Source organism: Cygnus atratus, chromosome 10 (assembly GCF_013377495.2).
Source record: "Cygnus atratus isolate AKBS03 ecotype Queensland, Australia chromosome 10, CAtr_DNAZoo_HiC_assembly, whole genome shotgun sequence".
Classification (NCBI taxonomy): Eukaryota; Metazoa; Chordata; class Aves; order Anseriformes; family Anatidae; genus Cygnus; species Cygnus atratus.
Genome location: NC_066371.1, coordinates 20,775,862 through 20,788,474, shown reverse-complemented (window position 1 = coordinate 20,788,474; position 12,613 = coordinate 20,775,862). Strand labels below are relative to the sequence as shown.

The 12,613-nt window shown below is 36.1% G+C and overlaps 1 protein-coding gene across 1 annotated transcript in view; it reads right to left on the bottom strand.

Annotated features, from left to right (window-relative positions):
• The window catches only part of CACNA1D (calcium voltage-gated channel subunit alpha1 D), a 184,012-nt gene that overhangs the window by 21,184 nt on the left and 150,215 nt on the right, over nt 1-12,613 (bottom strand). Inside the window, exons 36-42 of the mRNA XM_035558258.1 lie at nt 11,492-11,583; nt 9,584-9,743; nt 8,429-8,556; nt 8,211-8,307; nt 6,926-7,028; nt 5,770-5,871; nt 371-501 (exon numbers count right to left, since the gene is read on the bottom strand). Coding sequence (XP_035414151.1) covers nt 371-501; nt 5,770-5,871; nt 6,926-7,028; nt 8,211-8,307; nt 8,429-8,556; nt 9,584-9,743; nt 11,492-11,583 — 813 coding nt within the window. The remainder of the gene's footprint in view (nt 1-370; nt 502-5,769; nt 5,872-6,925; nt 7,029-8,210; nt 8,308-8,428; nt 8,557-9,583; nt 9,744-11,491; nt 11,584-12,613) is intronic.

Here is a 12,613-nt window from a genome sequence, read left to right as displayed (position 1 = left end):
GAGAATTGGCTTATAACATCATAAGAACATAAGAAATTAAACAGTTGAAGTAAAACAACATAAATGATGGCTCAGAACTTCGTTTATCTGATTTTACTTCAGCAACTTTAGACTTGGATGTATCAACTGTACTTGTTGAGGAATCTTATAACTGTTGCTACATTTGAGTAATTCACAGAGAATAATTTATTGCACTTACCTTGTTATAGAGAGAAAAGCAGGGTTACGTTTTACTTTTCTGATGAACAAGGGCCAAAAGTGTCCCAGCTAAATTAAATCCTTGCAGCACTGCACAATCATCAATATTCATCTACCTGGTATTTCAAGTAAGCTCACAAAATGGTTAGTTAAAATGTAAAAACAAAATCACCTGCAGAGCAATCGTGGTATTCTTCGCAGGATATTTCCCCACCAGTCCTTGTTCTTTGCGTTTCTTGAATTTCCTAAAGTAGTCCTGTATCAGGAAGGTGGCATAGAACTTCCCCACGGTTACCTCATCATCTAAATGAACAGACCAGACAGATCTCTCCCAGGTCAGCACATTTGTCAATAGCCTGTACACTCATATCTGATTTGGGGGAAAAAATGTGATGGGTGCAATAGGCACTATGATTTCAGCTTACAGTAATGGAATCTGTAACTAGCTTAAAGCAATGTTTTAGCAAGCAGTTTAGGCTCAGTGAGGTAGGTGAACTCGTCCTTAATAAAGAAGGAAATACAATACTTTACCAACTCTCATGTACTTCTAGGCAAATTCATGTAAGTTTCTAAAAAAACCATAAGCATGTTTATATGTTCATAGAAGCTGAAAGATTGGCTTTAGTTACTTGAAATAAATTGATTAAAATAAGAGCTACTGTGACTTACACACGCTTATAAGAGTGACTGTCTATAAAAAAAAGTCTTGCTTGTAACATATTTCACTTTTTTTTATTCCTGCTGAGCCAAATTGTCTTAGTGTACCAATATAGCATTGTTTTAATTACATAAGGACTTTGGTATCTTTACAGGCTGCTTTGTTATGCACTTTTTTTTTTTTAATTGGTGTCATATCCTTACTATAACAGCTGAACATCTTCCACTTTGAATTTGGTCTGTTACAGATACTCATGTTGGACCGTATCTTCTGCTGTCTTACTGTCACCCAATAAGACTGATTCTAGAGTAAAATCTCACAGATTTTACAATTTCACATATTTTCTGTGAGGCTCTTATTTAAGTGAAGATTTAGTCCTTAGTCACCTCCTAGATAGGTAATGATGATAAGAGTAAATATGAAACAGACATGGTGCTTTCCCACATTATTGTATCATATAAGGTCTGATTTGCTGATAGATAGGAAAATAATTTGCAACAGTTAATTTTGCACAGTTCAAAAGATACACAGACAGACAGTGCAGTAAAAATTAGATTTTTTTTACAGAGTCACTGTTGTGAACCAAATCCAAATTTCCAAGTTTTCAAAGTTCAACAACAGGTACCTTATGACAATATTGAAATCTCCTGGTTCACAGCATGTAAGTATGTATGCATGTGTTTTATGAGTCCCATTCAATCGTTCAGTTGTGGAAGTTTGATGCCCTGATAAGTAATGCTTGCCAGAAAACTAGAAATAGTTTTCGATTCAAAAACATTGCTTTTGTTCTCACACATTTCTTTCCCCTAAAGTTACCTGGCACAAAGTTAGCTTTCTCCCTTTCTGCTGCCTACTCTCTGGAGTTTAGCAATATGTAGAGCCAGCCATTTGCGACGTGGTTGCTAGTTGGCTAGTGCTGCACATAAAGGAGGACTTTAGTACTGGAAGGGCTGGTGTATTTTAGGTGTCCAAGTTCTCTCCACGGTTACGGCCTGCATCCCGGTGGACAGTAAGCCCCTGCCATTCTGGCTACCCTCGTTGTGTCAGATGGGTGCTTAACACATCTCAGGATCTGGGTTACACCTTCGTGACTTGCTTGGCTGAATGCAGAAAATCTAATGTGCTCAGACACACTTTAACACACCTTTGATAGAAAGTACAGGCTTTTTTGTTGTTGCTGTTTGTTGGTTGGGTTTTGTTTTTTTGTTTAAGTTTTATGTCATTTGCTTTGTGTGTACTTTAACGCTAATGGAGATTTAGTAGACTTGATGTTTTTGCTTGTTTCCTGTTGGTTTGTTTTGTTTTCTACATATGAACATATCTTCCTAAGCAAGCGTTTTCCCTGTCAATGAAATTTTTTAAGTGACTGTCATCTAGTGTAACATCATACATTAATGTTTGATTAAAACAATCTCCTTGTGGTTTTGCATTATCAATTTTATGTTGCAATGTATCTCACTAATAATAGCACTTTTCCCTGTAATATGACAGCTTTTGCTAATTTAAATTTCAGTAGCCTTCTTTTTTTCATGACGTGATGAAATGTCAGTAAAAAGTATGGGGAAATCCAATTCATATGTAATACTATTTAAACTTATTTTTATCTCTGTGACACAATCTGTCTCAAAATGAATCCCCACCATTCAAAATAAGCTCCTTCCAGAATTCACAGGATGCATTTCATTATAATGTCTGATGTGGGTTGTGTGCATGTGAGAAACTATGACAGGCTTTAACTTCAGAAAAATTGTACCAGGGATGTATCCTCCCAGCATTTTATTGTCTTTAGAGGTATCAAAGCAAAAACAATTGTAATAATTGCATTAAAATATCTTGTTTGGAAGACCAGTCTGTTGCAGGAAATGTCTCTGCTTGTTAATGAGTCTGTTCTGCCAAATCCTGATATGTCTTCAAAGGCTGGGGTCCCCCCAGTTCCTACTAGGAAACAGCAGGGACTCCATAGCTCACAAGAAAAGCTCATCAGTGTACTGATTCAGTCTCATCGTAAAAAGGTTTTTAATTGACTCCCCAAATCTAATTTCTAATCTTTTTGTGAACATTCACTTTGAAGTTCATCTGCAATCTCTCTTGGTAGCTCCTCAGGAAACAAGTCTTCTATTAAGAAGAGTTCTCTTATAAAGTATCTAACCTAAACCTGCCTTCCCTAGTTTAGCTGAATCTGTTAATTTCTGCAACGTATCCTTGGTCAACCTCCCCCAGTAAGCCTTTCCCCATCTTCTATATTATTTTATTTCAAGTATTTCAACATAACTTTTAAGGAAGTGATATAGCAAATGGCTCCTAGAAAGAACAAGCACATAGAAGTGACAGACTTGATATAACATAGACTACTATGGGTTGCAGTTAAAGTGTGTCTCAAGACAGGCTATGACTACTGACTGTACCTGAGACAACAATAACTCCAAAGTCTCAGTATGCACAAACAGAGGACCCTATTAATCACTGCAGACATAAACCAATTTTTTATTAGCATATTAGATGGATGCATTACCAGTTTCCTGAATTGTGTATGTCAAAGTCTGTTTTTACAAACAAGATGCACGTGTAATTCACAGGCACAGTCAGTTGTATTGCAGACAGGTGCACACAAGAACTGAAGCTTGGCCAAGGGGAGCCATCCTTGACTTTGTTTTTTGAGTAACACACGTATAGCCAGATATGGACAGGTAGGGAGGCAGCTAAGCATAACTGACCACAGTATAGACAGATGTATAGTTACAAATAGGGACAGCAAAAGGAATCATTTCAGTAGGAAGTTTTTGGAAGAGGTCAAAAAGTATTAGGCAGGATTAAATGGGTTTGCAGGTAGAGACTGGGGAGCTTAGAAAATAGAAAGCAGTTGAATCTTTAGTGGGTTGTATGCCTTTCTCTTACTCTGTAGTCTCCTAAGAATATGAACGCGTTCATACATTCAGGCATTTGACTCTCATTCTATGTTTTTGCAAAACAGTTTCATCTTTCTATACTGAAAATCTGTTGCTATCTATTAACAGTTTAATTAAAGTATAGTAATGAGTTATTTAACCAGTATTTAGCTAACTGTCTGCAGAGAAAAAGTAAATTGAAAATTAGTGAATCTTAAGGACTTCACAACATGTTCTAGTTTATATCAGACCACTGAAGACATAGCGTCTTTTATCATTCAAGCAATGATCCAGATTTTCAACCTTCTAACTACACTGAAGAGCTATATTTGTGGAATAAATATTAGCAATGAATTTTAGTATAGCTGAAAGTAAATATACAGCTTACATTCAGCAATGAAATTAAGCTGAAGTTAACAGTGAGTCGCTATGTAAGATTAGTTCTAGGAATGTAATCCTTAAAGATTCTTTGTCAGATTGGTTTAGGCAGGCACAGCTCACTATTCTGAAGCATGCATCTCTATTTCAATAAAAAATGTAGGGGAATAAAGTTGGCAAGAGGCAACACTAATTCCATGCCACCACCCTAAAACAGAATTGCTTCAGAATATTCGGAAAGACTCATAGTTGAAAGGAACAGAGGCTGCAGAAAAAGCTCAAGCACATAGTTACAACAATAACAAAGCAATTCATCTATGCCATGCAAGCACTTAGGTGTAAGGCTAAAAACAACAGAGTAGAACACAAAAAGTTGTTTTAAATGTGCAGTATCAGTTCCCCTTTGGATCATCAAATTTGCTAGATTTTTGTCTTAATCCCCAGTAGTAGCTGGCAGCCACCACACCAATAGCAAGTGGCTCCCTCCAGCGACAAAGCTAATGCTGCTTCTTGGGTCATGCTGAACAGCAGTGCAGCCAGCATGCTCTTTCTCTCCTAGAGACTGAGAGTATCACCTTCAGAAAGGGATCAGCATCCACCACCATCGGGCCTGGGATCTTGAGTCTGCTTCCAAACCTGAGTCTGATCAGTCTTGAAAGCTGCTGTAACACTATAAAAGTACAATAAACTACAAAAAATACCAGATGATTACAATGGATCTGTATATTGCCTGGATATATGCAGCCTGGGTGTGGATGACACAGTGCAACAGATCCTGCACCTTTAAAACTTGAAAAAGCAAGTAAAATGTCACCTAAACCTACACTACAGCATATTAAGAAAAATGTATATATTGAAAAAGGCTAAATATATATATTTTGCAATATATATATTTAAAAAAGAGATATAACAAATATTTGATGCCATTTTATAGCATGTAGGAATAAGTAATATTAGTGCCTTGTAGTTCTTGCAAACGTATTGGTATGATTACAATCTAGATATCTATTTACAAGGGCCATACTCATACCTCAGTCATACTGGCATAAATCCAAACCAGTTCCATTATCTGTTGACTATGGAACTGCTCTGGTTTATACTAGTCTAACTAAGATAACTTAGCCTTTTGCTTTACCAATTTAGCAAATATATATATATATATATATATATATATATTAATCTTGCATTTAAAAATTTTTAGTTTTCTCCCAAAAGTATTCAACATATACAAGGATATAAGCTAAAATGTAGTGTACATTGACAAGCTTAATTAGTAAAAAAAAAAAAAAAAAAGTTATTTTGCTGAATGCACTGAAATCAAACTAATTAGTTTATTTTGCTGAATGACTTGAAATTAAGACTGAATTTATCTCTAATAAGGTTTGTTTTGTTTCCAAGCAAGAAAATAAGCATTAAATGCATCTTCCTCTCCTTCTTTTTAATCTAAGGAATTTGGGTTAATCAGTCCTATATTTATTATCTAGTGTAACAGGATATAATGTTCTCTGCATTTATTTTGCTATTATTGTTTGTTGTCCTTTAATGACATTATCATTTCAAATTTTAGTAATTTTATTTCTTTGGTTCCTAGCAATCCACAAAGACCAAAATGCACAGAGAATAGCATATTGCAAAGTTTATCACACTGACCGCCAGCTGGAGGGACAACTTGGTCAAGTAATTTCATGCTCGTTTTCTTCCATATTTTCTTTATAACTGCTCTAAGTTCTTCATTTGCTTGCTCTAGGTTACCTGTGGTAATGAAATAGAAAAACAAAAGATGACCACTATGTTTCAACTAGCTGCAATGAATGACCCTTGGATATTAATTAGCTGTTTACATATAAAGACTGTGATAAAGACTGTTAGCAGCAGTCTAAACTACATGAAGTATCAGATAACAATACTGCAATAATCCAAGAGAAGAAAGAGTGTAAGAGAGAACTCCTAGGGGCTTTCAAAGCAGTCTCTGGAGTACTTCAGAAGTCAACAGTAATTTACAGGTCTTGGCTCTACTCTGTCACTGCTTAATACCTTCTGCCTAAATTATGCAGAACGTGACAACTTGTTCTTTACAAGCCACTTCCTTCCTGATCCAAAGCTGATCCTTTTTTTTTATTATTATTATTTTTTGTCTAATCATAGGATTTACTCAATTGTGCAGGCGTGCAAGTTCAGGCATCCAACTACTGTGCAGTTTTCTCATGCAGTGCTACCCTAGCCCACAGAGAACAGCAGAAGAAATTGGAACAGGAAAAAGTAAAAGACAGTAAAATAATGAAAAAAAATATATAAAAACAGAAAGCAAAATTCCTCAAAACATAGCACAATTTTTAAAACCTTTTCCCCTTTTGATGCAAATGACAGAAATTCATTCTACACAGTCAGAACTGGTCTCCAACAAACCAGTGATGTCACTTTCAAGTGTGCAAAAGCTGCAGTTGTACTAATGTGGGATCTGTGTACTGACTTAAAGAGCAGTGAGGAAGGAGCATCTTGGTCATCCAGAGAGGGGAACTCATTCATTCCTTGCAGTAGAACTCCTGTTACATCACTGCTGAATGTTTTTATCTGACCAGGTGAAAACATGTAATAATTTCTGATATTACTTGGGCTTTGGCCTCACTACCTCCTTCTTTTCGTTTTCTCACAAGTCATTCCTAGCAATAGTGAATACAATCCATGATCCAAAGTCCAATCAAATCCACTGAGACTTAGGCAGCCTTATTCATGTCCAACAAAATGAATAAATTCTAGTTTTTCTTCATTGCACTTTCTGACAAGACTTGGCAGGTAAAACCCTTACCTTCTGTTTTTATCTTTAGAGCAGTCCTAACCAAAGCAAACAAAGTAGCATTGAACATGACAGTTCCATCACTGTTCAGTGGCATATTCATGGCTACTAACCTCTGTGAAGGAGAAAAGAAAACTGTTCAAAAAAACAAACCCCTGTAACATTCATTTCTGAAAAGCTGACATAATCAAAGAATAATATCCACTGAGAGGAGTAAAAATTCTGTAACTTTTCAAAAAACATTGAGCCTTCTATCCAAGCTGTCTATAATAAACACCCAATATTGCTTATTTCTGATACTAATCATATGTATGCTTCTACAAACAATAAAACTGCCCAATAGTTTTCATAGGTAATTTTTATTGAGCTAATCTGCAGACATTGAAGCAATATCAGGGACATATGCAGTTATTCAAAAGCATGCACTCCAGTTGCACTCATGTTCCAGGCTTCCCATGGAGTGCTCCAGCCTCATGCTCCATGAAGAACCACAGCACCAGGTCTGGCTTGCATAAACTGATTCATTTCTCAGGTGACTCTTCAATAATGCTGTGCATCTTTTATGCTATCTACATAGAATTAGTGCGAAAGTGATTTTCTTCTTTGGATTAGCCTCTTCATTAGAATTCCTTAAATACATTAATAATTGTTCATCTCCTTTGTGTTGCTTTTCAGCCTTTATATTACAATGTAATTTATCCTCATCCAGATTACACACTGTGCTTAACAAGTTCTACTTGAAATTTCTGCTAATTTTCAGTCTTCTCACTTCTGGACATTGTTTGGACATTGTTATTCATTTCTGCGTGGTTTATCATCTTGCAGTCCACACCCTTCAAACTCAGATCTATGTTTCACATGCAGCAAACATTCCATGAATGCAACTGTAAAAGTACTATATCAAAACTTAATTGCGAACTAAAGTAAACTACCACCCTCTTCTCCTTGGGACTAAAGAGAAACCAGAAATGTCACTGGGTCACCAGCAATGCTGGGCTGAGGTAGCTCATATATGCCACAATAATAGATTGATAGATTTACAGACCAACTCCTTTTATGTTGATGCTCTGTAAAGAATTTTATGTTGACAAAAGCTACTCAAATGGGTACACTGAAGGAAATGACACTGATTTTGCTGCTTTAAGTTAAACCTGCATAAAACTGGGAAAACCCGAGTGGAGGACACCTTGTGAATAGACAGGTTTACTGTGCGTACAGAACACACATTTGGCAGAATTGAACGAATGAATGAATAAACTGTGAAAGAAGCCTACAAAGGAAATAGGGTAAAACCTACCTTGCAGGCCACTCGGTGAGGGCATAATTTGCCAAAACCAAGTGGTGGCTGAATGCGTCTCAGTAACGTAACCACATCAAGATGCTTTATTCTTCCCCTAGAACCGACACATATCAATTACCAAATACCAAATATGCATGCATTCTCAAAGAATATACTATGCTACGCTTTTATTGTTTTTATCAGATAAATCTTACCAGAGAAATGCTCTAACTTACTTTGCCTCAGGGTCGTATTCTGACCATATCCTTTTGAACTCATCCAAATGATGTGGACCCAGGATGGACCAGTCACGTGTCAAATAATCAAAGTTATCCATAATGACAGCCACAAATAAGTTTATTATCTAAACAAAAGCAATTAAGAACACAGATCTACTTGATTTTTTTGGAAATACAAATATTTTCAATAAATAACCTTATAAGATAGGAGTTTTAGAATTCAAATAATTTAATAAATTAATAAATAATGATTATTGGCAAATACCATTGAATATCACAAAAAAATACTTGCTGACCTATTAACTGCTTAACTGGAACTATCAAGAAATCAAATGACAAGAATGTGATCCTGTTGTATAATACTCAGTCTTTGACATAGGCTTTTGAATGTTTTTTTTTCTCTTCCTTGACTTGCCAGATCAAAGAATGGATCCAACATGTTTGACTCTGTGTAGATTTCAGGAAACACCTTTTATATTCATAGGATTCACTGACATGACATTGAGACTTCTGCCTATGTTTCATCAACATAAAAGACGACACAAGAGAAGGGGTATGTTTACAGTGGTCCAGGATTCTGTTTGACCAATCTCCTTTTGCAAGGAGAACAGTACTGAGAAAAGAACAAATCAACCAGCTTAGCCAAGACATCTGCAATGAGGAAAAAGGGATTTCTGCAGATTGTTTTAGAGCAAATAATTCATTATGCCATCATTAGGAAGAAAGTTTATAGTTTGCATCTTGTGCACCACAATCTGAGCACACTTTATAGAGACACATATCCAAATCCTGATAAGTTTATATAATACTAATAAGTCAAATGAACTACAGCTTCATTATTAATGAATATTTAATGACATTATTGAAAAATGCATTAAATAATAGCTGATGAAAAGAAGGTTAACAGCTTTCAAATGTCCAAGGAACCATTTCCTGTGTACAGGGAGGCCTGTAGTCTGAAGAACATCTTGTGCATGAGAATTTATTAGCCTTCAGTATAAGATCCAGGATTTAGGAGTGTGTATAAAAAATACAACCTTGCAAAAATATTTTAGGATTCTAAATTCTTCTCTGACCCTACTACTCTTTTAGTTGAGAAGAAATTCAAAATGTTAAAACTTATTTCTGCTAATAAGCACAAGCTGAACTCACCAAAAATGCACAAAGCATGTAAAAACTGATAAAATAAATGATGGCAAAATTGCTTCCACACGTGTACTCTTCCCCTGGATTATAATCAGATTCTGGATCACAGCGTTTTCCAGGCAAACATGCCAGCATGATTTCCTGCCAGGCTTCTCCAGTTGCACACCTTCATAAGGTCACAAAGAGAATTAAGTATTATTTGATCAAAATGAAGTAGAATGTATTAATTTGTTACATTCTGATAAAATGTTTGGAGCTGTACATGCATAAATGTGAAGACAGGCCTCAAACTCCTCAGAGCAGAAATTAATTAGAAATTACAGAGCATGTTTCAGAAATGACAAGTTTAGATCTGACACTGCAGGCAAATTTTATAAGGTACACGAGTACACCAGAAAGGCTCACATGTAAAAATTTGAACTCCAAACTGTCATTTACAAGTTAAATACCTATTGCAGTGGGGTTGCTGTGTATGGAAGTGGAGTTATTGTATAACAAAACCATAATAAAAGTTAAAAGTAAAAGTTGAGTTGCTTTTTTCTCTCCATGGCTCAGGAAATGTTTGTCTCTTATTTCTGCTGTTGCCTTTTTTTTTTTCCCCCTATATTTGGGTAATGCCTGTATACACACCTGTGATTTCAAATACTTAAAAACAACCACTTACCTATGACCTAGTTGCAAAGGCAAGTCTTCACATGCATAAAGTGCCTTAGCTCTCATTGGGTCTACAGATACAGAGCATTGTAGCTGACTACAGATGTTGAACCTATGGGATTCTAAGTTCGTTTTTTAAGTAATACAAGTAATACACTCTCTCCCTCTTTTACCTTCAGCTTATTTTCTGGGGATAGTCAATCATCTTATGCAATGATAGGAATTTTTCCACAAGGCAGAACTGGAAAATGATTTGGGTTAGCTTATGGTTTTTATTTCCCTCCCGACATCCCAAAAGTTTTATTTCAAGCTTTTCTAAATTAAATAATGAAACCTGAGATAAACATCCAAAGCAATTTGAGAGCAATGAACTGAAAGAAGGCGTCATCTGAGAACTGTATGTTTTGCTCAGATTTTTAAGTAAATTGTTTTTAACAGAAGATAAAGTGTACTTTTGAAACAAAATAAAGCTGTCTATGAATTATTGATCTATAATGTGTTTTGCATATGCAGATGTTCTTCGGCATATCTCATAAACAAATTCAGTTTTGGCTTAGATCCACAGTGAACGTGGAAGAATTGTCACATCTGATGATACATTTTGGTTGAGAGTCAAGTAACAAGCAATGCAGAAGGCCTAGATGAAACCACAGCACTCCTGGCAAAGGTTTACCCTGTTCTCAAGCTCTCTAGTGATGAAGATTCCATAATCCCCCAGGATCATTTACACCAAGGTTTAGCTACTTTTATTATCAGTAGGTTTTTCCTACTGATATCTCCCTTCTGAAAGCTACACCCCACTACTTCTTGACATCTCTTTGGAAAATATAAAGAACGGATTATTTTTTTCACCTTTGCAACAACCTTTCCTTTTTTTTTTTTTTTTTTTTTCCTCAAACCATCATGCTAGCTTGCCTGTGCTCCCACAGAATAAAATAAGGTCAAAGTCTTTTTCACCTTCCCCAACACCTGCAGAGAGCCATCAGGGCTGGCTATTTAGGCTCCACCTGAAGACAGTTTCTCCACAAATGCACTGTTCCATAATAGCTGTAATGACTTCAGGCCTGCTGCAGCACCTGATTAGAGCCCTGCTGTGCCAGTGGACACTCAGCATACAGCTGTAGAGAGTACATGCTTGTTATAGGAAATTGCTTCTTACTTGCAGACACATTTTGAACAAATCCACAGCAGAAGGGTTACAGACATTTCTTACAGACCATTGAAACGGGATGCATTAAGTAAGAGTTCAGGTTTACTCACCTGAAGAGGAGCAGCACGGCTTGGGGGAAAGTCTGAAAATTGTTGTTTCGGTTTATTTGATTGTTGTCCCTCATGGCCACTTTTCCAAATACCTACAGAAAAACAGGATTTTGACTTTCATCCTAGCAACCTGTACTGGGAGAAGCTATAGCCATCGTAGTCTAAACCAGCTTCAGTATGTATGAAAAGCACTTTCACAAATGTACTTACTCTTTTGAGTAAGTCATGAGATTTTTCCTGATAATGTAAATGTAAATGCAGTAAATATATCACACCTACAAGATAATTGTTCATTTTTATTTGGCATCATTAAGTCATTATAACACTAATAACTTCTCCTGTATTGTAGGTGACAAAATATTTGCTTTAGACTGGCACCTAGAGTCCTCGAGTAAGATTAAAACCCCACTAAAACAGATATTGTGCATACCTGTAGTAAGAAATGCTGTTCTGAAAACCTTGAATCTAAATAGACAAATTAGATGCAAAAATGGAAGCCAAAGCATAGAGTCCCAGCCTGAGCATTTTGTCCCTGCCAGAGATGGAAATTTGTTCACTTCTCCAAAATTAAACTGCAATTCCTTGGTTGCAAGACCATTCTTTTTCCTCACATTAATACACTGATATTGTCTTACAGTACAGTAAGGGCTGTTATTTCATTTTGAGAGATTAAGGTCACTGTGCTCTGTATACATGCCGCTGGACTGTAAGGATGTAAGCTCTTTTCAGATAAAAAAAAGATGATTAAGAATCAGGAAGCAAATTTACTCTCCATATCACGTTTCCTCATCTCATCATGTTTAATTAGGGCTTCCCTTTGAGTTGGTTTGGGAACCTTACAACTCTGAGATCAAAAGAAAACCTTTTTCTAATCCTTAGCTAGATTCTTTTCCTAGTTCTATTTTTTTCTCATGGAAGACAGGAGAAAAAAAAAAAAAAAAAAAAGGCTAGGATTTTAATGCCATATTCCCCAAACAAATCTATAGTAAAGAAGCCATGCATTCTTTCATACATTCATGCACAGGAAGAATAAACCTCACAGTGTACGAAAGAGGAATGGCTCCCCTCAGCAAATCAAGATACCATAAGCTCACACCCAATTCTCTTTTATCTTTTTGGATA